The 23,982-nt window shown below is 46.8% G+C and overlaps 6 protein-coding genes across 6 annotated transcripts; all 6 read left to right on the top strand.

The window, feature by feature from the left end:
- Positions 1-4,516: 4,516 nt before the first annotated feature.
- On the top strand, positions 4,517-5,122 carry F4807DRAFT_451749 (Non-histone chromosomal protein 6; the record flags this gene model as incomplete). Its single annotated transcript, XM_048000260.1, has 4 exons — positions 4,517-4,580; positions 4,784-4,879; positions 4,931-5,052; positions 5,108-5,122. The coding sequence occupies 4 exons, from the start codon at positions 4,517-4,519 to the stop codon at positions 5,120-5,122; spliced, it is 297 nt and encodes a 98-aa protein (XP_047853906.1).
- A 2,279-nt stretch (positions 5,123-7,401) lies between these two features.
- On the top strand, positions 7,402-10,545 carry F4807DRAFT_91900 (uncharacterized protein). The gene is made up of 9 exons (XM_048003654.1): positions 7,402-8,431; positions 8,489-8,565; positions 8,619-8,689; positions 8,740-8,810; positions 8,864-8,941; positions 9,021-9,250; positions 9,311-9,422; positions 9,483-9,610; positions 9,674-10,545. Exons 1-9 carry the CDS (start codon positions 7,962-7,964, stop codon positions 9,940-9,942), a joined length of 1,506 nt encoding a protein of 501 aa, XP_047853907.1. The 5' UTR covers positions 7,402-7,961; the 3' UTR covers positions 9,943-10,545.
- Positions 10,546-11,148: 603 nt separating this feature from the next.
- On the top strand, positions 11,149-13,014 carry F4807DRAFT_460604 (uncharacterized protein; the record flags this gene model as incomplete). Its single annotated transcript, XM_048001545.1, has 4 exons — positions 11,149-11,350; positions 11,401-11,567; positions 11,630-11,815; positions 11,869-13,014. 4 exons carry the CDS (start codon positions 11,149-11,151, stop codon positions 13,012-13,014), a joined length of 1,701 nt encoding a protein of 566 aa, XP_047853908.1.
- A 74-nt stretch (positions 13,015-13,088) lies between these two features.
- Positions 13,089-14,427, top strand: F4807DRAFT_92170 (alpha/beta-hydrolase). The gene has a single exon (XM_048003655.1). It carries the CDS (start codon positions 13,272-13,274, stop codon positions 14,097-14,099), a length of 828 nt encoding a protein of 275 aa, XP_047853909.1. The 5' UTR covers positions 13,089-13,271; the 3' UTR covers positions 14,100-14,427.
- A 4,274-nt stretch (positions 14,428-18,701) lies between these two features.
- On the top strand, positions 18,702-20,815 carry F4807DRAFT_426581 (G protein-coupled glucose receptor regulating Gpa2-domain-containing protein). Its single transcript, XM_047998067.1, has 3 exons — positions 18,702-19,836; positions 19,897-20,126; positions 20,179-20,815. The coding sequence occupies exons 1-3, from the start codon at positions 19,294-19,296 to the stop codon at positions 20,567-20,569; spliced, it is 1,164 nt and encodes a 387-aa protein (XP_047853910.1). The 5' UTR covers positions 18,702-19,293; the 3' UTR covers positions 20,570-20,815.
- A 1,300-nt stretch (positions 20,816-22,115) lies between these two features.
- On the top strand, positions 22,116-23,842 carry F4807DRAFT_467652 (HAD-like domain-containing protein; the record flags this gene model as incomplete). The annotated part of the gene is made up of 3 exons (XM_048002517.1): positions 22,116-22,292; positions 22,359-22,520; positions 22,575-23,842. 3 exons carry the CDS (start codon positions 22,116-22,118, stop codon positions 23,775-23,777), a joined length of 1,542 nt encoding a protein of 513 aa, XP_047853911.1. The 3' UTR covers positions 23,778-23,842.
- Positions 23,843-23,982: the final 140 nt, after the last annotated feature.

A 23,982-nucleotide genomic window follows, 5' to 3' on the forward strand; every position in this document is an offset into this window, starting at 1 on the left:
GCCGACTATAGATTACGCTATCATCACCCTTATCTGGACCCTGACTGGCGGCGAGATCTTCAGCACATAAGAGCTGCTGCATCCGTTCCTAATCTGATAGGGCTTAGCGCGACCTGTCTTGGCCGAAGCTGGTATAAATCACGTGAAGATGCATCTATTTTGGGATTCTAGAAGCAGCGTGTATCTCATGCAGGCCTCACGCATTGACATGGCTCCGTGGCGTGGAAGGGGGGTCATAACTCCGGTACCTCTCGAAGTAGCACACCAAATTTCTAAGTGCCATCCAAGCTGTTATGCTATTTGCTCAGGAAAGTTCCGATGGAAATAAAGGCAGGATGATTGTGCAAAACAAACCATCTTATGCTTTAAATAGTCAATAAGCGCTTGGTAAAATGGCGCGTCAGAGCACCGAGGTAGCTTGTGTCCCGACTCTAGGGACCAGAGACTAGAGAGCTAACTAAAGCAATTTTGCCTCTTGCCGGAATCAAGGCTGTTTTGCCATATGGGCCTATGGACTCATGGTGTGTTCGATAGTGGGGTACCTTGGGAGACTCGAAGAGGTCATCATCGTCACGCTAACGAAGACACTGTAATCAATATGGAAAGCGGGATACGCGGGAGCACAGTGTACGATGCACATGGGCCCATTTTGTGAGCGTCTCTATTTGGTGTAGCGTGTGGTAGTATAGGTATGTATTCGATGTTCCCCGTGGAATGGAATGTACCCGTCTATATATGTGGTACATACCTTGGCTGATTTCCGCGTCGATGATTTTGGTTTAGCAAGACACCCGATGCCTCACAACTAGGAATGAGAGACAACGTTCCGGCTTGTCGCTGATAAAGCAGCATGGTTGACGGATCTAGGCATGACCGATGTTCCAAGCGCTGCAAATCTGTGTAATCCTAATCAGAATGGCGTGGAGCCTACCAGCCAGACCGCGCTCACGTTCCCCCATCTATTGGAGGGAGGTCCAGTCCTATGTACGTACTTATCACATCAAGAAAATGATGGATGTTTGGAGCGATGTCATGCAGCAGCAGAGATCCCCTATCATGAGGGAAGCATAACGGAATCCTCATGATTAAAGGGACCCCTTTTTTTGTCACCCTCTCTTTCGATCGTGCTTCATCCCTGGACGGGGTTTTTTCTTCTTCATTTGAGGCCATTTGTTCCCTGTGTATGCAGATTGTAATGGATCCTTAGACGGCTATTGCAAATACCTGCCTATATGTATGCGCCTCGATAATAAGGTGTTACAACTCCAAATCCGTGCGACAAGCTTGCATTGTTCAAATTGCTACAATATAAGAAAATGGAGTTTTTGAAGGATGCGCAAGCATACCGAGTAGGCTGGCCTACGGGACTCTGCGGTGTGGTGTTACGCCAGTGCAACAACCAGGATAGCTGCAAATGCAGAATTTCGAGATCATTGGTCGATAGAATAGCGGTGCTAATATTTGTCTGTGTAGACGCACTTGGCCTGCGAGGCCCCCAGTTACTTGCCAGTTACTTACCCAACAGTAATATCGTATGCGTACGAATTGGTTTACGCGATCCGCATATCTTATGATGAGTCTCGTCTATATATAAGTTACCCAATAGTGGTCAAAGCTATTTACCTATCCAGGCCGTCTAGGTCGGTAGACATCGTAATCGGTTAGCGAGAAGCAGAGTGACAGACCAACAAGACGCACAGAGGCCTTTTGCATCTAGATCGTCCAGCTTTTTGAGAATGCAAAACTTGCTGATAGAACCAGAGCCATAGAAGAGGATCATGTTGAGGCGCCTTGAGCAATTAGTAAGTTAGCAAGTTGACTGGCGTGTGTGGAATGATTGTGAGTGGCTGTCAAGTTCCAAGGTTGTGTGATGCGTCAACTTTGTCTAGGTGTCTAGGGGTTGGGTAGGTCGGATAGGTTGAATAGAATAGGGCGAATGCGAAAGAAAGGGGAGAGACAGAGAAATCGACCATAGCAGACAGAGAGGGGGAGTGTCAGACTCCCAGAACAGCAGCTAGGAATTTGTGTGGTTGTAATCAGCTGCAAAGAACCAGACCAGGCAAAGGCGAAAAAAAAAATCATCCACCAGGGAATCCAAGCCCTGATAGTGGCATGGGCAATGACCATGTACTCTCACGCTAACAAGGGACTGCAAGGTACTTTCTAGCCTGTATGGATGTGTATCAATCATCGTACAGCCTGTAAGCCTGTAGCCTGTAGGCTATGTGTACCTCTTCTCTCTGCTCCTTTCGGTGTTTGAGCTCTCTGCCTTTTTGTCTCCTTTTTTATCACACCCTTATTATCACATAAATTCATTCATCATCGATTCCCAGCGCCTTACATGCTGATCCTTTCTCAAGAAGATCTAAGGGTAGCCAGGTGCATTTTAAGATTCCAGGAAGTTAATGTAGTAACAGGTATACATGTCGAATTATTGGTGTGTTGGTCAAAAAACAGAAAATAGAAAAATTGGAGGCCTTCTGTGTTTTGATCATTTTAGGAATGGAGTAGGTCGAATGGATGCTGATTCCCGATGCTTTGACTAAAAGAGAAGAAGAAAAAAAACATTCAATAGTAAATTGAAAAGAGGAAAATCAAATCAATAAGGCCGCCTATTCCCACTTGAGGTAAGGCAAAAGTTTAATGTATACAGTATCAGGGGCTAGGCTAAAACTTGGTAGGATGATGTTGTGATGTACTTGATGCCTTCCCTCTTTTGTTTAGTCTGATTCCAATCTGGTCACGTCGGAGAAACCGCGACCATTTCCGCGTGCAACTTTCATTGAGATCATTGAAACATGAGAGGCAGAGAAGGAGGGACAACAGCGGAGAAGGCAAAAAGAGAAAACCGTGAGTGACCACTGACCACTTCAAGACTATGTACCTCGCTAAGCAAAAATGGGTGGGGTGTACTTCATGTAACAGGAAAGGGTAAAGGCTGGCCATGCTAGTAGTTGCTACTGGGAAGTAGGGAAGTACATAACAGATTGAATGACCGAATCAATGAATAAAATTCAACCAAGGAAAGTGATACAGTAATAACAAAGCGACATGGCATACCTTCCTCCAAAACGCCCACTTACCTACTAGGTAAAGTAGCTCTTACAGTACAAGAGGCACTGTAGATTTGAGGTCACCTCCTTCCTCCTTCCTTGCAAGTTGTATGTATCTGTTGCTGATTGCAACGTCCTAAACTACAAGGGCCTAACTTCCAAGGGCCGCTAAGGAGTACCTTTCAGTCTAATTTTGGTGGGAAAGGTACCCAGCCACCCCAAAGACCAAAAAAAGACCAAAGACAAGCCCACACACAAAAGTTTCGTTGACCAGAGAACAGCCAGTGGTCGCGGTTGCTTTCTTGAAATTCGCTTGGTTTACCCCCTAGCATGTAGAAAGTAGATATCTGCACTTACCTAGGTACAGGCCTAGGTATGCAGATATGAGGTAGGTGTGTATGTACAGGTCTACCAGGTCTACCTAGGTCGGTACAATACGGTGGCAGGTATGTACGCGCATAGTGGTATGTAGGTAGCAGCAGAGGTAGTAGCAAGTAGCAGTAGGGAAATAGTGTGAAGACAGGCGAGGTAGGCACGGTCTTGTTCGCCCGCCTGCCCGCTTTTTGGTGCAGACCCCCCTCCCTCTTTCGCACCTTTCGCACCCTCCCTTAGAGAAATTGGGGCAGTCTTAAGTCTTGCCTGGTCTTGCTCTCACACATTGTCCACACAATCACCCACACGCAGTAAAAAGGCAGTAGGCCAACGCTTCCCCCCATACAAATTTCCCTCTCTTCTCTCACATACAAATCTACCACCAAAATCGTCTCCCATACAATCGCACACCACACTCAACCTCAATACCTGCACATACAAATTGTGAGTACCTCTATTTATATGGCACTTCGCAGCAAACACAAAGTCACCATCAACCACATACTTCTATTGCGCTCGCCTTGGTCGCATTAGCTGTATCAATTTGAACATTGATAATTGCTATGTTTTTATCAATGTTTGCATCGTCGTCGAAACTCATTTGAAGCTCATTATAGATCTTCTGTTGAGTTTAGACAGTTGCACCATCCACTTCTCTTCGCCCATCGTCATCAATTAAAAAAGAGCCCACCCTGCACTTTTAGACTGAACGATTTGACTGACTGCGATTGCGCGCAACAGCTTCGTTGACCACAACGTCGTTATCCAATTACTTTCAAACTTGTTCAAGGTATGCGGATGATCCTATTTGGTTCGATTTCGAGCTTCAAGACGCGGTTTTTACGCGTTGGCGGTCGCAATTGCATTTGCGACAGCTTCGCATCGCGACCGGACAATCGTGCATCAGCCAACCACCACTCTATCCATCTGCCCCTCATCCACCACTATCCAAGCTATCGCGCGCTCGCTCTCATCACACGATTAATTCTTCCGCTCTCACCACAACGCATCATATCTCACAACTTGCAACATTACTTGTTCAATGTCTGAATTATGTAGACTAACATACTATTTCAGCACCACCATCCACCATGCCTAAGGAAACCACCAAGCGCGGCAAGACTGGAAAGGTCGAGAAGCGCAAGGGGAAGAAGGGTAAGTCGTCCCATGAACAGTTTTACTCTCGCATGCTCCGGGCATGGCTTGTGTAAATTCGGTGTCCGACTCGATAGAAATATATCGTCTTTGAAAGCACATCATGCTTCATGGATGGTAAATCTAATTAGTCACGCGTCGCATTTACTAGCTATTGACCCGATCGCATTTGCCATCATACGTGTTCACTAACATTTAAATAGACCCCAACGCGCCTAAGCGTGGTCTCTCAGCCTACATGTTCTTTGCCAACGAGCAACGAGAGAACGTCCGTGACGAGAACCCTGGTATCTCTTTCGGTAAGTTTTAATGTCAATTTGTCCAACTTTCTCATACTAACATTGTCGCAGGACAAGTCGGCAAGATCTTGGGTGAGCGGTGGAAGGCTCTGAACGACAAGCAACGTGCCCCGTACGAGGCCAAGGCTGCCGCCGACAAGAAGCGATACGAGGATGAGAAGCAAGCCTACCAGGTATGTATCTAACTTACGCCCCTTCTAACAAGCAGTGCTGAACGTGGCTGATTAGGCCGAATCCGATTAGGCTGGCGGTGATGAAGAGAGCGAATAGAAGCAACTCATCTCAGGTCTCCCTATTGATCGTAGTCGTTACGAGGGTTCATGATGAGATGACGAAATGGTCATCGGCCCAGGAAGCCTTGACCGTAGGGGATTCATAAGTTTCCTTTCGAGTCTAATGCGTATGGTATCGGTCGGTGTTGCTGCACAGGGAAAGGGACATTGTGCTTTAGTTTTCTCAACATTGTTTTTACTGATGACTGGGCCAGAGTTCGGGGATTACTTTGGTCCAGTGGAGTTGTCGCTTACAAGAGCTATTGAAGCTACAGGGCGCCAAGTACGAAAACAGTAAATCGGCGCTTCTCGACAACGCAATGTAAAATAGTTTGCTCTTGCAATTCACGCAGCAAGTTGTCTGCATTCGTACTATATTGCCTGGCGGTTTCCTTGCCAACTTGAAATGAATTGGTGAATGCGGGCAGAAACAAAGATTCGATCCCACGTGGCCGGATATAACCCGAGTCGACTTGCCCCATGCTCGATAAGTAGATGCATAGGAGAATCTTGATCCATAGATCTGGACGGGTTGTTAGGGCTGTCAGGGGTCTGACCGAGGTGTGGGAGCAGATATGGCCAAGGTCCATTCTCCAGTTATTTGTTTCCTAACTCACAATGAGTCAACGACACACCAAACACGAGGCTACAAAGTAATAGGATGTATGGATTGCCTAATATATAATATCATAGGATACCCATAGCCCCTGAATAGTTGTCACTAGTCAGAACGACGTGGGGAGTCGTTGTGTTCCTGTTGTTGTTTCCCAGAACTTAGGTATGTCTAGGAAAATTCCTACATAGCATTTGATTCGACCAATTCAGTCATAAACGTTTGAGGAACAGGTGTACTAGACCGAGAAACAATATCTGGCTTAGTCCAGTCATTACTCCCACATCATATGCGAGCACAGGTATCATCGGTTATACAGCATAACTATCTCAAATGTATCGACACCTCTTACATAAATTGTCTAGATCAACTCAGATCTGACACTTGTGCTAGCTACCCAACCTACCTAGGATTGGGGATGCATGCAAGCTATTGGGAAGCAACGCAACGAAGCATCGAGTTTGATCGCACGCTATCGGAGCTTCGATCGGAGCATTGCAGCGGTGCTTCAGTCAGACATGGAGATGATGCTGCCATCCTCTTCTTCGCCAGATCCTAGCCCAACATCCTGCATATTCGAGCATACACAGCATTCGGCTTACCCTACGACTATCCGACAGCCCACCGTACAACGTCATAGGTATTTCATATTCATATATTAAAGCGTTTGCATTTCTCATATTCAGATTTCAGATGAGTATAGTTCAGTCTCTCTCTATGACAATCATGATTCTGCCGCTCACTAAGCGCCAACAACCGTATATTCCGGACTGAAACAAATATATCATGTAGCCAAGCCAACTGCTACTACACATCAGCGGCTACGAGACAAACCGCAACGGAGGTAACAAAGTATCACCGACAAGTCAGAGAGCCTCATCGTGCGTTTTTCTCCCGTCATTGAACCTCTGTCTGTTCCGGTTCGCGCCAGGTCGCAGACAAACAAAAGCGGCTCGGCAAGCATTATCATGGCCTCTTTCTCTCTGCCCCTCCCTCCTCGTTCGCTCATCCAGTCCGCTATCTTCTTCCCTGCATATTATTCCATGCAAGCGCTCCCCTCTCCGCGCCGCGAGCATGGTAACACCATGGCCGCTCTACGCCTGATCCGGGTATTGCGACCAAACCCACCAATGAGTTGATGCATATGGTCTTGCTGCCGGGCTTCGTGGCAGTCTCTCACTTGAGTCTGAGAAATGTTTGAGAGTGCCGATTTCTTAGAATTGCCTACACTGGCAAACATCCGAGCGGCCGGACAAGCCAATTGACTTTTTTCTATTTAATTTTTTTTTCTTCCGTCATAATTTCTTTTCCATCTCACACATCTTGATTGCCCTATCACCTATTTATGTACGTGTGCGTCGGCTGATTCCTTCGGTGGTATATGATTGCTATCATATCTACGAACTTCTCGGAGTAAAGGGATTACTGTCATTTTTTCTCAAATTTTATATATGCGCTCAACAGCGGCGGCAAAGGCCCCTGGCTGAATCACGCATGCGCTGTTATCCAGTCAAACTTCCGTATCTAATAAAATCCACGTCTGAGATTGTGTCCTGACTTCGTGCAAGTCATATCTTAGCAGTGTATAATAAATAATTGCCCTCCTACAATATTCGCAGATATTCGACGGCTGCAAATACGAACTCCACACGCACTGCACTCTTCGGAATCGAGCCCTTTCTCTATTGGGGAATGCGCACCTAACACGTCACCCCACAGTCGTTGGGCTCTAGACTCACGTTATATGAGATATTGCAGCAGAAGAGATCTCCATTGACGGAGCAGATTCTCACCACCTCTAATTCTAATAGGTACAATAATAACTCCTCCTCATCCCTTTGCTACTGAGTTCATTCTCATTCTTCCCCTCCCCCCACACGCACGGCCAACTGGCTAGCCACTTGCGGAGACGACGATCATCTCAGCGCTTATCAGCTACTGAGCGAGAACCATAATACTAAACGGCATAACGCCCCATATTACGCCGCCATCTCGACATTTATATCAGCCAGGTTCCCTACACCTCTCAGTGATATCACTCATTAGTAGTGCATAGCCTTGGTGTGTAACAAGACATCGTCCCATGGTGGGCTGTGGAGGAGCGGTTTTTTAAAAAGGGTTTTCTTTTTTTCCTTCCGAAGTGAGATAAGGGATCTTAACTACTCGCCATCATGAGACCATAAGTGCCCCAAACACCATGGACCCTATTCTACGCCGTACCCGAACACCTACCGCCAGGTTGGCGGCCCAGCAGATCAGCCCTCAACTACTCAATGGCTGTTTTCACGAGGCTGACCGTGCCGACTTGGTCGGTTTCAACCTCCAAGGCTTACGAAATGCTCTCCATGAGAAGTTCCATCCTCACCTGAACGGGATTATCGAGGAAATCTATAACACGAGCCGACTTCTTCGAGACCTTGCAGAACAGGCGCAGATACACCTCTCTCAGCTGCCCGCCGTTTTTGATTACCTCAACGTCATCCTGCCATGCCTCTGCAAGACGCTACGGGATATCAATACGTTCTATGAGGATAAGTCAATGAACAAGGAACACCGTTGGAGAGCGATGTACCATAAGTTGAGCAACGAACTCCCCGGTACGACTTTGCCGGCTAGGTTTATCATGTACAACCAATTCCTGAGACTGCTCCAAGATCTTATGACGAGGTAAGACCTTTCTCAGATGACCCCTGAGTGATGCCTCCTTGTAACCTAGCTACATAGGTCCCCGAACTTTGACTTGAATGCAATGGAGTCTCTGCGAATCCGCATCCTTCAATTACGTGAAGTCAGAAAGATCCGTCAGTAGCCCAAACACCCTGTTCATTGCAGATAAACTAAACCTTTCGCTTAGCCCCTCCGAATCCCATTAGAACCGATCTCATAAGACGAGACGAAGCTTTGGACTTCTGGAACCGGGAGACTGTAGGTCCTTGATTCTCCTTTTAGTGAACATGGTATTAAAACCAGGACAGAATTCACATTGGGCCGAGGCAATCTTTACGCAACCACTGCCGTCCCGGAGGGAGTTCAAGGTTCAAGGACGGTAAGCCATTATGCCGAAGTAGAGTATTCGACCTAGAAGTTGACATCATGTAGCTCAGATGCATACGGTCCTCTGCGGAAGCTTGGCCATCTCCCGCCGCTCTCGCGAGATGTCAAGATACTAGTCAAAAGGTAACTAGTTGCGTGCTTCATCTTTCATCATGCTGGCTCCCTTAATATGGCATGTACCCCTTACTAACAAATACCTCAGATCGTTTGATAGTGACCGCATCTCGGTTATCTTCTTCCTGCAACTGAGAAACCAGGCACCGTCTCTATTAATCCGCTCGAAAGTTGCCAGTCAAAACTGGGTATCGGTCCTCGGCGTCCACGAACTTTCTATTCGGCGAGAGGGCGAAACCGTCTTGCACCTGTCCACGTGGAACACGGCGGAACAGCGGATCGTACCCTGGGCAGACCTGTCCTTCTTGACCTGGGAAGGTTAGTAGAATTCGTTGCTCATGACCCAAGCAAGCGGGAACCAAAACTAACGAGGTGTAGAAATGGTGCTGTTCTACTGCACATTTCTGTGCTTGAGGGTTCGCAGCCAGCTCACGCTCAAAGTGAGCCCTGCCGAGTTCCACCTCCGCAAGGAAAAACGCCTATTCCAAGCGTAAGTCATAGACAAACTACTCGCTCGATAAAGGAGAGAAAGCTAATGTACGCTTTATAGCCAAATCATCGATGACGGATATCAGCACGTTCTTATGGTGTTCGAGGATACTGTCACCGGTGGTTGTCGGCTCCACGCGGCCGTCTGGGAAGGCAAAATGCGAGCATGTCCCGTCTGGACGGCATTCAGTACGTCCACCTACATCTCATATTTCTCCCCGACCATTCAGTAACTAACAACCGCTTCTTCAGTTCCCCCGAATGTGTCTTCGTCCTGGCTCCTCCGCAAGTCCAAGCGGTGCATCTGGCTGCGCGACATCCAGCCGTACGTGTTCTGCGAGACGTATCGGCCAATAAACCAGCGCAGAGGCAAGTTCAGCGCGTACGAGCTACGCTTCGCGCACAAGGAAGCCGCCACGCGATTTCAGGAGCTGTTCTCCTCGTCGCCCGAGACATCGGCCGCGTCTATCCCCGACTCGCCCTTGGATAACGATGTTACTACGACTGAAGGTAGTCAGTAGACTGGTCAGAGAACAGCCAGCGAGGATAGACAAAGAGCATGGTTCTCTTGAGACGATAGCCAAACAATAACAACCTTATGGACTGCCCTTGAAAGCGCAGGGACGGGAATCTATGTCGAAAAGGAGACGACCGCCCAACAACCCCACTAAAATACCTGGTGTCGATTTGAATATTAACTATCCTTCACATTGTATCTACGCTTACTCAGCCCACCCTCCCTCAAAAAGTTGCCATTTCCGCTTCTTTGCTTCTTCGAATGTCCCATATTTGCGACACCGAGCAATAAAAAGGAAAGAAAAAAATATTTACCTACTTAACCTGCCAACCCATTCATCCCCTACGCTCTTACGAGAACACGACATCAGACGGCAGAAACGCATCTACGGGGATGAACAGAACCACGAGATAACGACGCCCACGACGCACGACACTTTTTTTTCATTTGTGTTAACGACTTTTACGAACGACGAGATTGACGACTAGCGATGAAACTAGCAACGACAATAATGAGGCGAGAGAGGCAGATTGAGTGATGATACCCCCCTTTTTTCTTATTTATTTACGTAGCATCTAGCGAGTCTTTGATTTTTATTTCCTTGTCTACTCATCTGCTTTTTGTCTATTCTGATTTGATTCGTGGAGGTGTTGATAGCGAGTACACTGAGGATGCATTTACATAGGTGCGTTAAGGAGTGAGGTTCGTCGATGGATCGGAACAGAGGTTTCACCTGAAGGGATACCCATACCTTCTATGACAAGACTATTTGATTGATTCTTGGGGAAATTGATATTCCTTGTTCTCCGTATCATAGTGAAGGGGGCCTACGTGATAGCGCAGCGTGCCTACTCCTTATCGCACACAATATTATCTGCATATTCCACTATCTTTATAGGCTAAGCAGCCTGGAATTTTGGTGCCACGCACATGGGTTAGCTCGAAACTATGTGTCAAACGATGATCATGCGATAGTGTAAACTTTCTGATGAAGAGAAACGCGTGATTTTTTCAATCGATGATACCCTCGGGGTTACTGGTCCTGTGTTATATAGGGGGCCTAGGCCCACCTTGCGCTTAGCTAGATAGCCGGCCTCTAGGGAGCTAAGCGCGGCTCGGCCCGTTGTCCGGGATGTTCGCTTTTTGGGGGCCATTCATTCAATGTCAAGACCTCGAAAAATAGCTTACATACATAGTAGCTTATTACAACATGGCCGCTACCGACGACGAGGTGAAAGGCACATTATCGCTTATTGAGAGCGAGAGGTTACCCCATCCATCGGGTCCACTTCTTGAATTATTTGTTTCTGAGGCTCTTCACCCCGTCTTAGCCGCACGTTGTGTGAAGTATAGATTGCTAGCTGGCGAGGCATCTTCATTAGTGGACGACTGGTCTTACATCATTGAGTCTAGTAAGTTTATACCCAAATTTGTTCTGCTTACCTTCCTGACCGTCAAATAGTTACCCAAAATGGCCATCCTCCACCACGGCCTCATATCACCCAGCAGCACCTGATCACGAAACGAGACGGCGGCAAGTGTTGTATCACTGGGAAGGTTGGCACTTGGCGTGATCCCCTTATCATCGCACCTATTCTTCCGGTCCCATCTGGCTGGGATACAGACAAGGTATATTCGTTACCGTCGAGACTAAATATAATCATGGGAAAGCTGACGATGGCTCTTGAAAGGCTAACATAAATGATATGCTCGGTGCTTTCTTCGGACCGCCTTATCGGGATTGGTGGCTATCTTATGTTAGAAATCCTGGAGGCAGAATGCCTGAATCCAATCACTGGCTGGTCCGAAAGTCTGCAGCAAAGGCATATGCTTCAGGGCTTGTCAAGTTAGACAGGCTACAACCATCAATGGTTGAGGTGAGTTCCAACTGGTGAATTCATCTATACTTCCATTTAACAGCTTGCAATAGTACCATCTGAAGCAAGTCGCCATTGGACTGGAGGAGCCGATCGAAGTTGACGGTAACTATCCATTGTTAGGTGATCACTCACGATCGGGCCTCACTAAGGTCGACCCTCGCTTCGTCGGCTCCCAGGCTCGACTATGCAAAAGCATCCAATTCCTCAACCTTGCCAGGACATTTTCATCGGAAATTCTGCCCCAACCATCGAAACCATTAATTGATCTTCCAGCACGGTACCCAAATATTGCGCCGCAAAATCATTGGGGTCTTTCGAGTTTGTGCACGAGCGCTTTCCTCAGACTTTGGCTTTTGGTCCCCGCAAGAGTCAGGATGGTTTGTTATAAGACGTTACGAAAGCTTGGAAAGCATCTTTATGGGGAGCCCGATGACTACAGTACCGTCCAGAGATTGCCATTTGGGCTATACCTGAAGTACAATGGAGAAGCTGGCGAAGCCCGTAACGAGTTCAACGCCTTAGGGATAGTTCGTCGACACACTTCAATCCCAGTTCCAAAGGCAATCGACATAGTTTTCAAGCAAGGAGATTTAAATGACCCGTTCTTCTTTCCTGGGGCATATGTGCTTATGTCGAAACTCCCTGGTTTACCGGTAGCACACTGTCAAAACATTCTTTCGGAAAAAGATATGGAACGAATTTCAAATCAATTGAAGGGCTACGTAGCCCAACTGAGAGACATTCCTCGATCGGTCACATCGGACAAACTAGACGTGGCCATGATATGCAACACCCTTGGGGAGGCATGCAGGGACTCCCGTATCCGGGGCGCACAACCTTTTGGACCATTCGAGGATGAGGCAGCATTTAGTCAGTTGCTGCGGTTTCCAGACGACCCTGCTCGCCGTGGGCACAAAATCGTGTTCACGCATGCGGATCTCAACCCACGCAATATCTTGATTGATCGGACTGCACAACCGGATGGAAGCATCGGTTGGGGCGTGACAGGGATTATAGATTGGGAATTCGCGGGGTATTATCCTGAATACTGGGAATACACAAAGGCAATGTTTGAGGGGTTCAGATGGTCGCTACGGTATAATAATATGGTGCATGGTGTGTTTAGGGAGTTTAAGGATTATTCTGCGGAGTTTGATGTTGAGAAAAGAAGCTGGGAGTCAGGGGATGCCGTTTAGGTCTCTATTATGTCAGCTGTATTAGGTACCTATTGAGGGGCAAATGATATCCGGCGTTTAACCTACCTACTCTGCACACTGTGTAGGTATTGTTTGAAAAGATTTTGAGCTTACCTAGATCTCAGTTTTGAGATCTTAAACATTGGTACAGTGCTAGTCGCACCTTTCTATCAAGTAACTCTATCTGTACCCTCCCATATGTACCTATACATATTGGACCTAATTTAATCCACCATCATACGTCATTCCATTCCGCCATGACTGCATTAAACATCCCCTTCCTCACCATAGAACCCTCGCAGCCGCACACCCACACCATCGTCTTCCTCCACGGCCGCGGGGACAACGCCCGCAACTTCGCCGCCTCGCTAACCCACGCGCGCGACTCCCGTCGCCGCACCCTCTTCGAAGCGCTCCCCTCCTTCCGCTGGGTGTTCCCGCAGGCCCCGACGCGCAAGTGCGCCAGCTCGCCCGAGACCTGGCCGCAGTGGTTCGACGTCTGGGACGTGCGCGACTTCGCCCTGAACGAGGAGCTGCAGGCCGTCGGACTGAGAGAGGTCGTCCCCGCTATCCGCCGCGTGCTGGCTGATGAGGCCGCGCGCCTGGGCGGCCGTTGGGATCGTCTGGTGCTCGCGGGTATAAGCATGGGCGGCGCGACGAGCGCCCACGTCCTGTTTAATCTGGATGTGCCCCCGGAGGCCGGAGGGAGGCTCGGTGCTTTTGTCGGCTTCTCGTGCCGGTGTCCGTTTGCTGGTCGCAGCCTTGCCGGGATGAGGGGTGTGCTTAGTCTGGAGGGCGTCCCGGACCATGGTCGCGTCGTTCAGAATACGCCTGTGTTGCTCGAGCATTGTGTCGACGACCCGCTCGTCCTAGTTCAGAACGGCCGAGGCCTACGAGAGACTCTACGTGGGTATGGCGCCCAGGTTGAGTGGAAAGAATACCCCAATGGTGGACATTGGTTTCATTCGCCGTCTGGTATGGATGACGTCGTGGATTTTCTGAGCAGACACCTTCGGGAGGACAGTTCTGCAAGCATCCCTACAACTCTGCAACGAGCATCACCTGATGCCATGGATCTATCATAGAACATAGACTATGGTCGTAGCCGATCAAGTCAAAAGAATGGTCGGCCTAGTTTCTGGAATTCTATGTAAACCAGAAAACTTTCTCGGTGACCATGTTCAATAAGCTTATTCTGGAACATGTCATCGATGTGTGAGACCGTTTCAGATCTAATACGGCCCTGATACAAATTCAACAAAGCCGTACGTCCGAAGGAAAACAAGCCCGACTCAACCATTAAAACGTTGATTTTTGAGGTTGGAACTACCGTGCGATGTTACAAGTCGACTGAAAACGTAAAATGCCATCGTGCATCTCCGTCTTGTCGTCTGTCTCTCGAAATACAGCGCTTTCTCGACGTGGATATAGAAAAGAATGCCCAAGTGTGCATCATGTTACACAATAAAAAAATGCAGAAATTTGTTAACTTCGCAACTCATATTAGCATCACTGTCAGTTTTATGATGTATAGGACGAATTGGACTAAAAATAAGAAGCCATCGATTTCCTGCACTAACAACACCAACAATTGTGAAAAAACCGACTCAGACATCATGTATCATGTCATGTAACGAGGCGGAAATAAAAGGCTGAGGAATAACGACGTTGTTGCGCTTATAGCTCTAACTACACCTTCCAGGGATGCGGTATACATACATAACTAGCCCTTCCTCTGTCTATGGCTAAAGGGCTAGCTGCCAACATGGCGGCCTCGTACAAGCCGGCTCCCGATCCTTCTGGGCTACTAGCTAACCCTGGCGAGACCTCTAGCTACCAGCTCTCACGGAGGAGGCTTCTGACATGTCACTTGGAACACCTGGTGTTACCGACCATACCGAATTATGAAGGTAGCGTACCGGAGAACAATCTTGACAATAGGAAACGAGGTTGATCTGAACGCCTTTGAAAAAAAAAAAAAAAAATAATGATGTGGATGGAACAAAAAAAAGCTCAGCCCCGAACTGAATCGGCGACCTACGAAAAACCCCGAGTCCGCTGTAGTAGGAATATACCCATCTACCACAGCGTGGCTCGAACGAGTTTTCTCTAGCCTCAAGTCACCCACTAGATTTCAAGACTAGTGAGGTCGGCTTGAAAATTTAGGGATTTAAACCGCTATATAAGCCTTGGTATCGAGATCCGAAAATCTCCCGGTTGCCGTGGGCAGCGACGGCGAGATTCGAGATGGTGGTGACTCACGGAATTACCATGACAATGGACACTGTTACCTACCTAGGTACCTAGTTTTATGCCAATTCAAGTCGAGGCCAAGTACAACAATTGCGTCATGATCTGTACGCGTGTCAATTTCAGAAAATGATAGTTCCGGCGTGCATGACTACCTACACTCGTTCGGGTATCTGATACTCAAGTCCACGATTAGCCGTAGCGACAACCCCAAAGATCTGCGACCTAGACCAGGACCACGTTCTCAACTATCAAGGGTATGCCTCGATAGTTTGTATTTAAATGATCATCGTGGAGTTAGCTCTTTGAAACCTTAAGTTTAATATCTATAATGGGACGAAAGCTTTCTACGATAAGTACTAGTGATGGCAATCATTGAGGAACTCTAAGCTTTTCTCCACCCTTTCCGGGCCCATCCATTTACGAATGTTTACCTAAGGATTTGGGGGGAAGACCAGCTTTTAGTCTGCCCAGGCTCAATTCCTGTCAGCGCTATTGGTATCGCGCTACTAACAGTCTTTCTCCTTGAAATACTTTCTAGGCTACTAGGTAGAGTAAGGTCCCGCCATTTGACACGAATGACACTTCACTACATGACGCTAGGGTAGGTACGGTGGCTGGCCTTGGTAGATGGGAAGATCAACTTTGTCCCCGAGTCACCCTACTCAAGTAAGACGCCTCCCGGTTTGGCCAAACCTTACGAATACAGATTGTAGGAGTAGAATAGAGCGCTTCCTTCAAGACAAAGGTTTCAAAGGACCGTTTCTTCTAGAAACCATATTTCAATATTCCCAACTGACATTTTCCAAGATAACCGGTTTAAACCTGTCTCAGTACTTCAGACAGAATTACTATATGTTCGGCATGAAAGACGAAAAGGCAATACACTGCGGTATCACAAAGTGGGATGAATTCATGCCTGGAAGAGCTACTGCTTTTGGACATTTCTCCATGTGTTCTCGAGTTAGAAATGCTGACGACAAACTTCAACAGGGACTAAAGTTTTCAGAGGTACCTAAAGCGAGCATTCAAGTTATAACAACCCCTGTATGCTACATAGATTCATGAAGATACACGAGGATATGCTCATGGGATATTCTTACTACTAACCCATCAATGAAAAGCTCATTTCATTTTGAAAAATCGGTTGAATAGCTCCTCGGACCGACACGCCTACCCCTTAAAAGTTCGTTGAAAGTGTCACGTGACACCCGCATGTCTCTTCATGTGAATTCTCAGTAATGCAGGTACTGGTGAGGATCGACGGTGAGCTACATATATAGTTGCCGTAGGCAGGTTGATTTTCAGATGGGCGCATGGACCCCTGGTTCTCGCGTAACCGACATGGACTTGGAACATATCCAATGGCAGTGATGTTAATCTGCCGCCTGTCAGCAATGACTAAGGGCGGGTGTCAATTCATGACAATGTGCTTCTACTTGACAGGCACTAGGTCTAATCGAAAGCACTATTCGTGAAAACGTGAGTGGCGGTAACTTACTATGTAATAGTGCGAGAACCGAGAGCTCGTCTCCAAAATTGCTTGACAGATTTCGCGGTGCTATGTCGGATACTCTAACTTGTCTAGGAAAGGCAGAGGTCAGAATCAGGGGTCTTCCCCAGTCATTTCGACCCAATGCCAACCCGACCGTTATGTACAAAAAAAACAGGGTATTCTTGTCTCTGATTCGTACCATAGGTAGTATGATCTCGACGCTGGTCGCGCATTGCTCGGGCCACGGAATGCCATTCCGCAAAGCTATTGCGCCATCTTTTCAAGTCCGTTCTATGCGAATCAGACGCACCAATCATAACCCTAAGTTTTGTTCCTGGATTGTTTTATGTATGTATAAAGTAAAGCTTGTTCCCACGTGGTGTAGGAGCTAACGGGTTACCAGGGGCATGAGATAAAAACACGTGAGAATTGTACCCAGTTCGGCGGTGGGGGTTTGATGCATCAAGTGTTCGTGCCGCGGATCGTGCGAAGCAAATCATATTTGATGTTTACATAACAGAGTAGGGGATTATAGGTATCGGGCCTTTAAATCTCGATCATGTCTGCTGCTGAATCTCCTTCATAATAATATGTTGTATCAACAATTGCCGATGTCCACTCATACGGTAGCATCGTTGGGGCTGGCATGTTTGAGCCGCATTACGAACTTTGCGGATGGAACGCTTGTACGTAGATAATTGTGGGAATACCGAGGAGTTCTTTGAAAAAAAGGGTATTAAACCCCCAATCCCTAGTAATACGACATTGAGTAATAGCGCACTATATAGTGCTGGTGCAATCCGGGGCTTGTCTGGAGAGAAGTCGACTACGCCCTACGTAGTGCTAGCCAAGCCTGTCGAACTCCTGACCGAGAGCTATGACGTGTGGGGCTCCGGATTAAAGGAAAGTTACCTTGGGTATGCCTGCAAATTTGAACTGGCCCAGGCTCATCCAGGTCGGAATATGGGTAGCATACATAGCACACATACCTCCTACAACGGCTGACCGGCCCCGAACATCTCGAAAGTTGATGTCTGAGAAAGGCACTACGGGTTCTCCCCGTCGCTAGAGCGGGTGTCGTACGAAAAGATGTAAATGCAATTCATATCTTGATTCTAGGCTTTTGTAACATGGTTATAAGGCTGTCTGAAGACTTCGACCTTCCACTTTCGAATAGCACGGTGGCTCGCGGCACGTCGGCACCGTCCACTCGTCCGGTCAAATACGTGGGATAATTTTACAAGACATCTGAATTCGGTGGTTGCTTATATAATTAACGACAGACATAGTGGACCTACCTAGTAATGATTGACAACGGAAATGACCCGATCGACGAACTGTGCGCGGAGGCTACCGATAAGAGTAAAGACTATCCCCTGGAACTGATCAGTGCTCAACCAAGATCTTATTATTCCCGGAAATCTTATTGCCCAGTAACGCGTGTAGATGCGCCTCTCAGGTCTTGGCATAAACGATCGCGCAAATGCTGATGATAAAGAGACTAGTCCTTATGACGATTTACTGAGGCCAGGCCGGAAATAAACGTCTTTCTGCTAGCCCTGCCGTTAGTCTCGTCCTCTCCGTTGGGTAAGTGATGCGGATTCAGCGCACCATACAGACCATAGTAGTGGCGTCGAGTCGAGGTCTGGGGTCGCTGAGTAGGTACCTAGTCTAATTACCATGCACCTACATATCCTTATGTAACATTTCTTAGATGGTACCTGGCAGCCCAGTATGTAACGTGGAAAAGTCGTATCCCAGAGATATAAGTGCCGAAGACCTTACCGTAGGCGGTGATTCGTCCATCTCCACTAGCGCATCCTCGTAAAAATCAACTAACCGTAACCCTGTGAAATGCAGGTAATGTCTTGGGGAAAAGGGGACATGAAACCCGAGAGCTGGACTAATGCAGTGACGAGCTGACCTCAGTCGTACGCTGCCACATCGAAACCGCTGCAAAACATTAGTCAAAACAAACTTTTTGGTGTCCTGGTAGCTATATGAGATTGAAGGCGTATAATGTTTTTTCCGCCACTGATCACCTAGGTAGGACCTGCTGTGGAACGGATCACAAGTTGTTCTTCGTCCTGCTTTATACCTAGGAAATTCGTACCCCTCCCTGCGGATGCCTTCTACTCGCCTCCCCGGGTCCGTGTGTAATATTGCTTGTCTCCTTTAGACTGCATTGAAATCCACATATATGGGCATGTGAAGTACACTACCGTCCTAGATCCGGGGTTAGATCTAAACGACTTCCCCAAGTGCTTAATTATTAAAAGAACGCCCAAGTAAGCTTTCTTTGGAATTTCAAGAGAAATTCTTCTTACTGATGCGTCAGGGATATGGAAGCTTATACGTCCACCAATAGTCTATAGAGCCTCGAAGGCTTATATGACTATTGTTGTTACTTTCATTATATCGATTGTTTTGATTGAATATCATTGAAATACATCTAATTCGCATCGGCCGATATTCGTAGTAACATTCACTGACAACGGTTTTGGATTGATGATAAAGGAGGAAACGACAACAAGATGGCGACGAACAGCGATGGAATACCGTTGGCCTACTACGAGGCGCCGTACAGTCTCCTATCCATGGACAACCAAACCTACAGCGGACTTCTAGTCATAGGGACCCTCGCTGCTATCTCGCTGCTCTTTACAAGTGCTCTTCTCAGTTTCATAACATGGCGTATGGTCAATTGGAAATCCCACTATAGCAGTCCCGTCAGTCGAAACCAGTCGATCGTTCTCATCTACCAGCTCATTCTCGCCGATCTCATACAAGCACTCGGGTTTTTGATATCATTTCACTGGGCAGCGGAGCGTAAAATCACCGGGCCGAACAGTTCGTGCTTTGCACAGGGATGGCTGATTCAACTTGGGGATGTCGGCAGCTCCTTTTTCGTCCTCGCGATCGCGGTCCACACGACATACCAGGTCATTCTCTCGAGAAGTCTATCTTATGGGGCCTTCGTTTCTTGTGTGCTCGGTGTTTGGGGACTATCCGTCGGCCTTACGTCCCTCGCGCCGATCATCGGCGGACGTTTTGTGTTCATGAGAGCTGGAGTCTGGGTGAGTGGAATTCCTATATTGACCACCAATCTAGGATGGATAATCTGACTATGGAGTTAGTGCTGGATACAATCAGATAGAGAAGGACTGCGTCTTTCTCTTCACTATATTTGGATTTTCATCGTCGAATTCGGCTCCATTCTAGTCTATGCTGTCTGTTTCTTTTACCTGTATCGCCTCAGACGCAGAGAAGCTCTGATGTCAGGTCGAAACGTCGAGAGCCTGCGAAGGGCCCGAGCCGCTATGTTGGCGTACGCAATAATATACACTCTCTTGAGTCTACCTTTAGCGTAAGTAATCCCTAACCAGTCCCCCGACGACTTAAACTTACACACCCTTAAGCGCTGGAAGAATGGCTAGTATGTCGAATAATACGCCGTCCGATGGATATTATCTATTCGCTGGTGGTCTTTTCACCTGCTCCGGTTGGGTGGATACCGTGCTTTATACTATAACACGACGAGCGCTACTCTTCGACGAATTAAACGTTTATGGACGCCGACCTGGAGCAAAGGTGGGCAACGGCACGCGTCACGCCAAGGACGCCGGCTTCCAAAGGCAGAACAGTACGGAGTCTATTCTAGCTAGTCACGGCTTCGGGAGTATTGGGGGGATCAAGTTGGAGAGAACCGTGAAAGTCGAGCTCGCTGATGTGGAAAGCGGCACCAGCGGATCAGGGAATGGAGGGCAAGAATACTATGCCACAGCAACGGCAGAGGTCATGAAATCCTAAGATGGAAATAAATTATTGTTAGCGTTATGTAGACAATAGATCGCAGATCTGATTCTACAGCTAGGATCTCGAATCTAGCGGGGACTAACCTTGGTCATGATAGATTTCTTCAGTTCCTAGCGTATTGCACTTAGCTTCCGCTATATCGCCATATTCATGTTTTTATGGCCTCTTATTTGTTTGACATATTGTTACCTACCATAGCGGGAAAATACGTAGCCTAATAATGATTTGAAAGTTAAATAATTATTGATATACCTTAAGAAATTCGAATAATTATTGGAAACTAAACTATCATTGGTAGTATAAGAATTATTACTCGCATTTACAGTTGGTAGGTAGCTGCTAGGCTAGGCTTTTAAGGTTGTTAGCTAGGTGGTCTATACAACAACAAAGCCGACAATAGATTATAATCCCCCTATAACCCACCCACTACCTTACAACCTTCGAACTTCTACAAAATTTCTAAGGTTCTAATATCTTTAGCACTACCTACCCCCCTCCATCCCCTCCTACCTACAACAAACAGCCAACACTAAAGTCAACACTTGCAAAAAAAAACTTAGGATTTTTTTTTCCTTTCTCACACACATCATCTAGGTACTACACACAAAAAACTTAGAATTTTTTTTCTTCCCACACACACACACACACACACACACACACCTACCTCCTACACATACACCATCCACTCGCACAATACTTTATATCTTTTACTAATCCTCATATACTAAGTCACCCTAATACTAACGCTAGTAGATCTATAGATCTGTAGAGATTAGTAGTATGCAGTAAACGCGTAGACGCGTAGACCTATAGGACCGTAGATCTGTAGACCACTGGATCAGTAGACCTGTAGACCTGTAGACCTGTAGACCTGTAGACCTGTAGACCTGTAGACCTGTAGACTACTAGGTAATAAAACAGTAGGACTGTAGATCTGTAGACCTTTAGACTAGTAGGACTGCAAACCTGTAAATTTGTAGCCTGTAGACCTGTAGACTCGTAGGCCTCGTCCCCGTCCCTGCTAATAATAGCAGGGACGGGGACAAGGAATAAGAGACCCACCTAAATATACCTTCCAATGGATGTTTTAACCTTCTAATGATTATTTAAACCTTTTAATGATTATTCACACCTACCAATAATTGTTTACTTAACAATTATAGTCAAATAAAAGCATTATAGTGATAATGGATAATGGTTTTCGCGGAAGGTAAATCATTGTTCAATAGCGGGGGTTCCCGGTATGGTATCTACCTGGGTACATATGATTTGATTGTTGTGAGATTTCCACGCAAACCAGAATTCATGTAATTTGTTGTTTGGTAGATGGCTAAGTCTATGTTAACTCTTTAGATACAGATTATTATCCTGTTTGCCAGGAGTAAGCCCTGGTAAGGGATCAGACCGACGTTTGTTTGAGGAGTTGAGATTTGACGAACTTGTGCCATATATTAAGGCAACTGTGTCGTTAGAATCCGCCGCTTCTCAATCTACAAACTCCTCGTTACTAAGAGCAATAAATACTTGTCAAGTCCTTCTCATGGCGTCCAAGTTCAAAGCGATTATCTTCGACCTTGAGGGCGTTCTGGTTGAATGGCAGCGCCCTCGGAATACCAAAGATTTTCGATGCTCAGGTTTAGAACTACCCAAGATTAAGTATTCAAGTATCTGGGAGAATCTGAATACTGGCAAGTTCTCATTGGATGATGCATATGAGGTATTGCAATACTTCTAAATTATGTACCTATTCCTATTCGTTGAACGTTAGCTAATATTAAGAAAGCATTTTGCCGAGGAGGAAATGGAGGAGAAAGCATACGTAAAGTTATGCCTCGAGAAAGTATTTAAATCAGTAAGAGTCAACGAGAGACTCGCCAATTTGATTCGAGAGCTGAATGCGTCGGCTCATTATCTCAAAATTTGTGTCGTGGCTAATGTTTGTCGGGTATGTTTCTCTTGTCCAGGATGAATCACCATAAATCTAATAACGATACGACAGGAACATTTCGAGATCATGAAGAATGCAAATCTCCCATGGGAAATATTCAGCTCCGTCTTTATATCGGGAATCTTAGGCATGAAGAAGCCTGATCTATGCTTTTTCCAACATGTTATCAATGCCGTTGGACTGCACCCGAGTCAGATACTAATGGTTGATGCCGAGGCTTCAAATCTTTGCGCAGCTAGGTCTTTCGGCATATATGGAATTCCGCCGGATGGAACTTCGGTCGGACTTGTTCAGACCCTGAGGAATTTGATTTTCAACCCGTTACCAAGGGCCGAAGCATTCATGAAACCCAGACCAAGAGTATTTGCGAAACCCGACCCTAACAAGCGCGTCTCTATTGTCGAGGATCGTAACATCATCATGAACGAGAATATTTCGCAACTCATGATAGGGGAACTCCTTGGCGATAGAATCTTATGCAGAGAATGGTCCCCGGAGGTTGATGACATCACTGTCGCAGAGGCAGGCTTCTACATATATCTAAGACCTGAAGGACCGTGTCCAAAGGGTTCGGATTTCCATCCCAACGCAGACATCACCTCGATAGCATACCTATCCATTCCACGACCTCAACGTATCGAAGAGCTACCTCACGTACACTTGATTCTGGAAGCGATGGCGAGCAACGTCGATTCCGATGGTATCTTACAAACATACTTTGATCACGAAGTACCGAGAACTGACCTAGAGACATGTTGCAACATTCTTAGACTTTTCTACAGCAAGGATCGTGAAAATGACCCGCGTATCAAAAAGACCGAGAAGTGGGTAGCCCAATGTATCAAGAACAGAGCTTATACCTACGGGAGTCGGTGTTATACGACGCCAGAGACTTTCCTGTACTTCGTAGCTCGTTTATGGTCCGATTATATGCCGGAATTTCTGTACGACTCGGATATTGAAGACTGCATCATCGAGCGGCTCAATATTCCCACAAACGCATTGGCTCTGGCGTTTCGTATTTCGGCCTGTCAGCTCATGAAGGTTGAACCGCGCCTATATCGCCAAGACTTGACGAAGTTCGTGCTTCTACAAGATAAAGATGGTGGATGGCCGGCAGGTCATTTTTTTCGTGCCGAGGGAGTGAAGAACTGGATCGGCAATCGAAGCTTGACAACCGCCTTGGCGATAAAAATCTTTCGTTGGGAAAAGGCAAACTCTAAGTCAACTGATGGTTGGCTATCCCTTTCATGAGATGATGCCTACCTAGGTATTGGTAACTGGAACGGGATGCGGCGTATGAACTATAGCTGTAAGCCACTGAAGAGTTCCCAGAGATCTGGTGGATATTTTCAAGTACCTGATAACTGTTAGAAAATATTGATTCTTTCGTTTGAGCTATTGCTATTAGGTAGATGCCTACCTAGGTGATTTGTTATTGTCAGCCACATCTACCTAC

Source organism: Annulohypoxylon truncatum (genome assembly GCF_022578515.1).
Source record: "Annulohypoxylon truncatum strain CBS 140777 unplaced genomic scaffold F4807scaffold_17, whole genome shotgun sequence".
Taxonomy (NCBI): domain Eukaryota; kingdom Fungi; phylum Ascomycota; class Sordariomycetes; order Xylariales; family Hypoxylaceae; genus Annulohypoxylon; species Annulohypoxylon truncatum.

Excerpts from the sequence above, each read along its gene's own strand:
- F4807DRAFT_91900 (XM_048003654.1), top strand. The coding sequence starts at position 7,962 with ATGGACCCTATTCTACGCCGTACCCGAACACCTACCGCCAGGTTGGCG. Across the intron at positions 8,942-9,020 it reads GTCAAGATACTAGTCAAAAG|ATCGTTTGATAGTGACCGCA; the intron begins GTAACTAGTTGC and ends CAAATACCTCAG. Across the intron at positions 9,423-9,482 it reads GAAAAACGCCTATTCCAAGC|CCAAATCATCGATGACGGAT; the intron begins GTAAGTCATAGA and ends TACGCTTTATAG.
- F4807DRAFT_92170 (XM_048003655.1), top strand. The coding sequence starts at position 13,272 with ATGACTGCATTAAACATCCCCTTCCTCACCATAGAACCCTCGCAGCCG.
- F4807DRAFT_426581 (XM_047998067.1), top strand. The coding sequence starts at position 19,294 with ATGGCGACGAACAGCGATGGAATACCGTTGGCCTACTACGAGGCGCCG. Across the intron at positions 19,837-19,896 it reads TCATGAGAGCTGGAGTCTGG|TGCTGGATACAATCAGATAG; the intron begins GTGAGTGGAATT and ends CTATGGAGTTAG. Across the intron at positions 20,127-20,178 it reads CTCTTGAGTCTACCTTTAGC|CGCTGGAAGAATGGCTAGTA; the intron begins GTAAGTAATCCC and ends CACACCCTTAAG.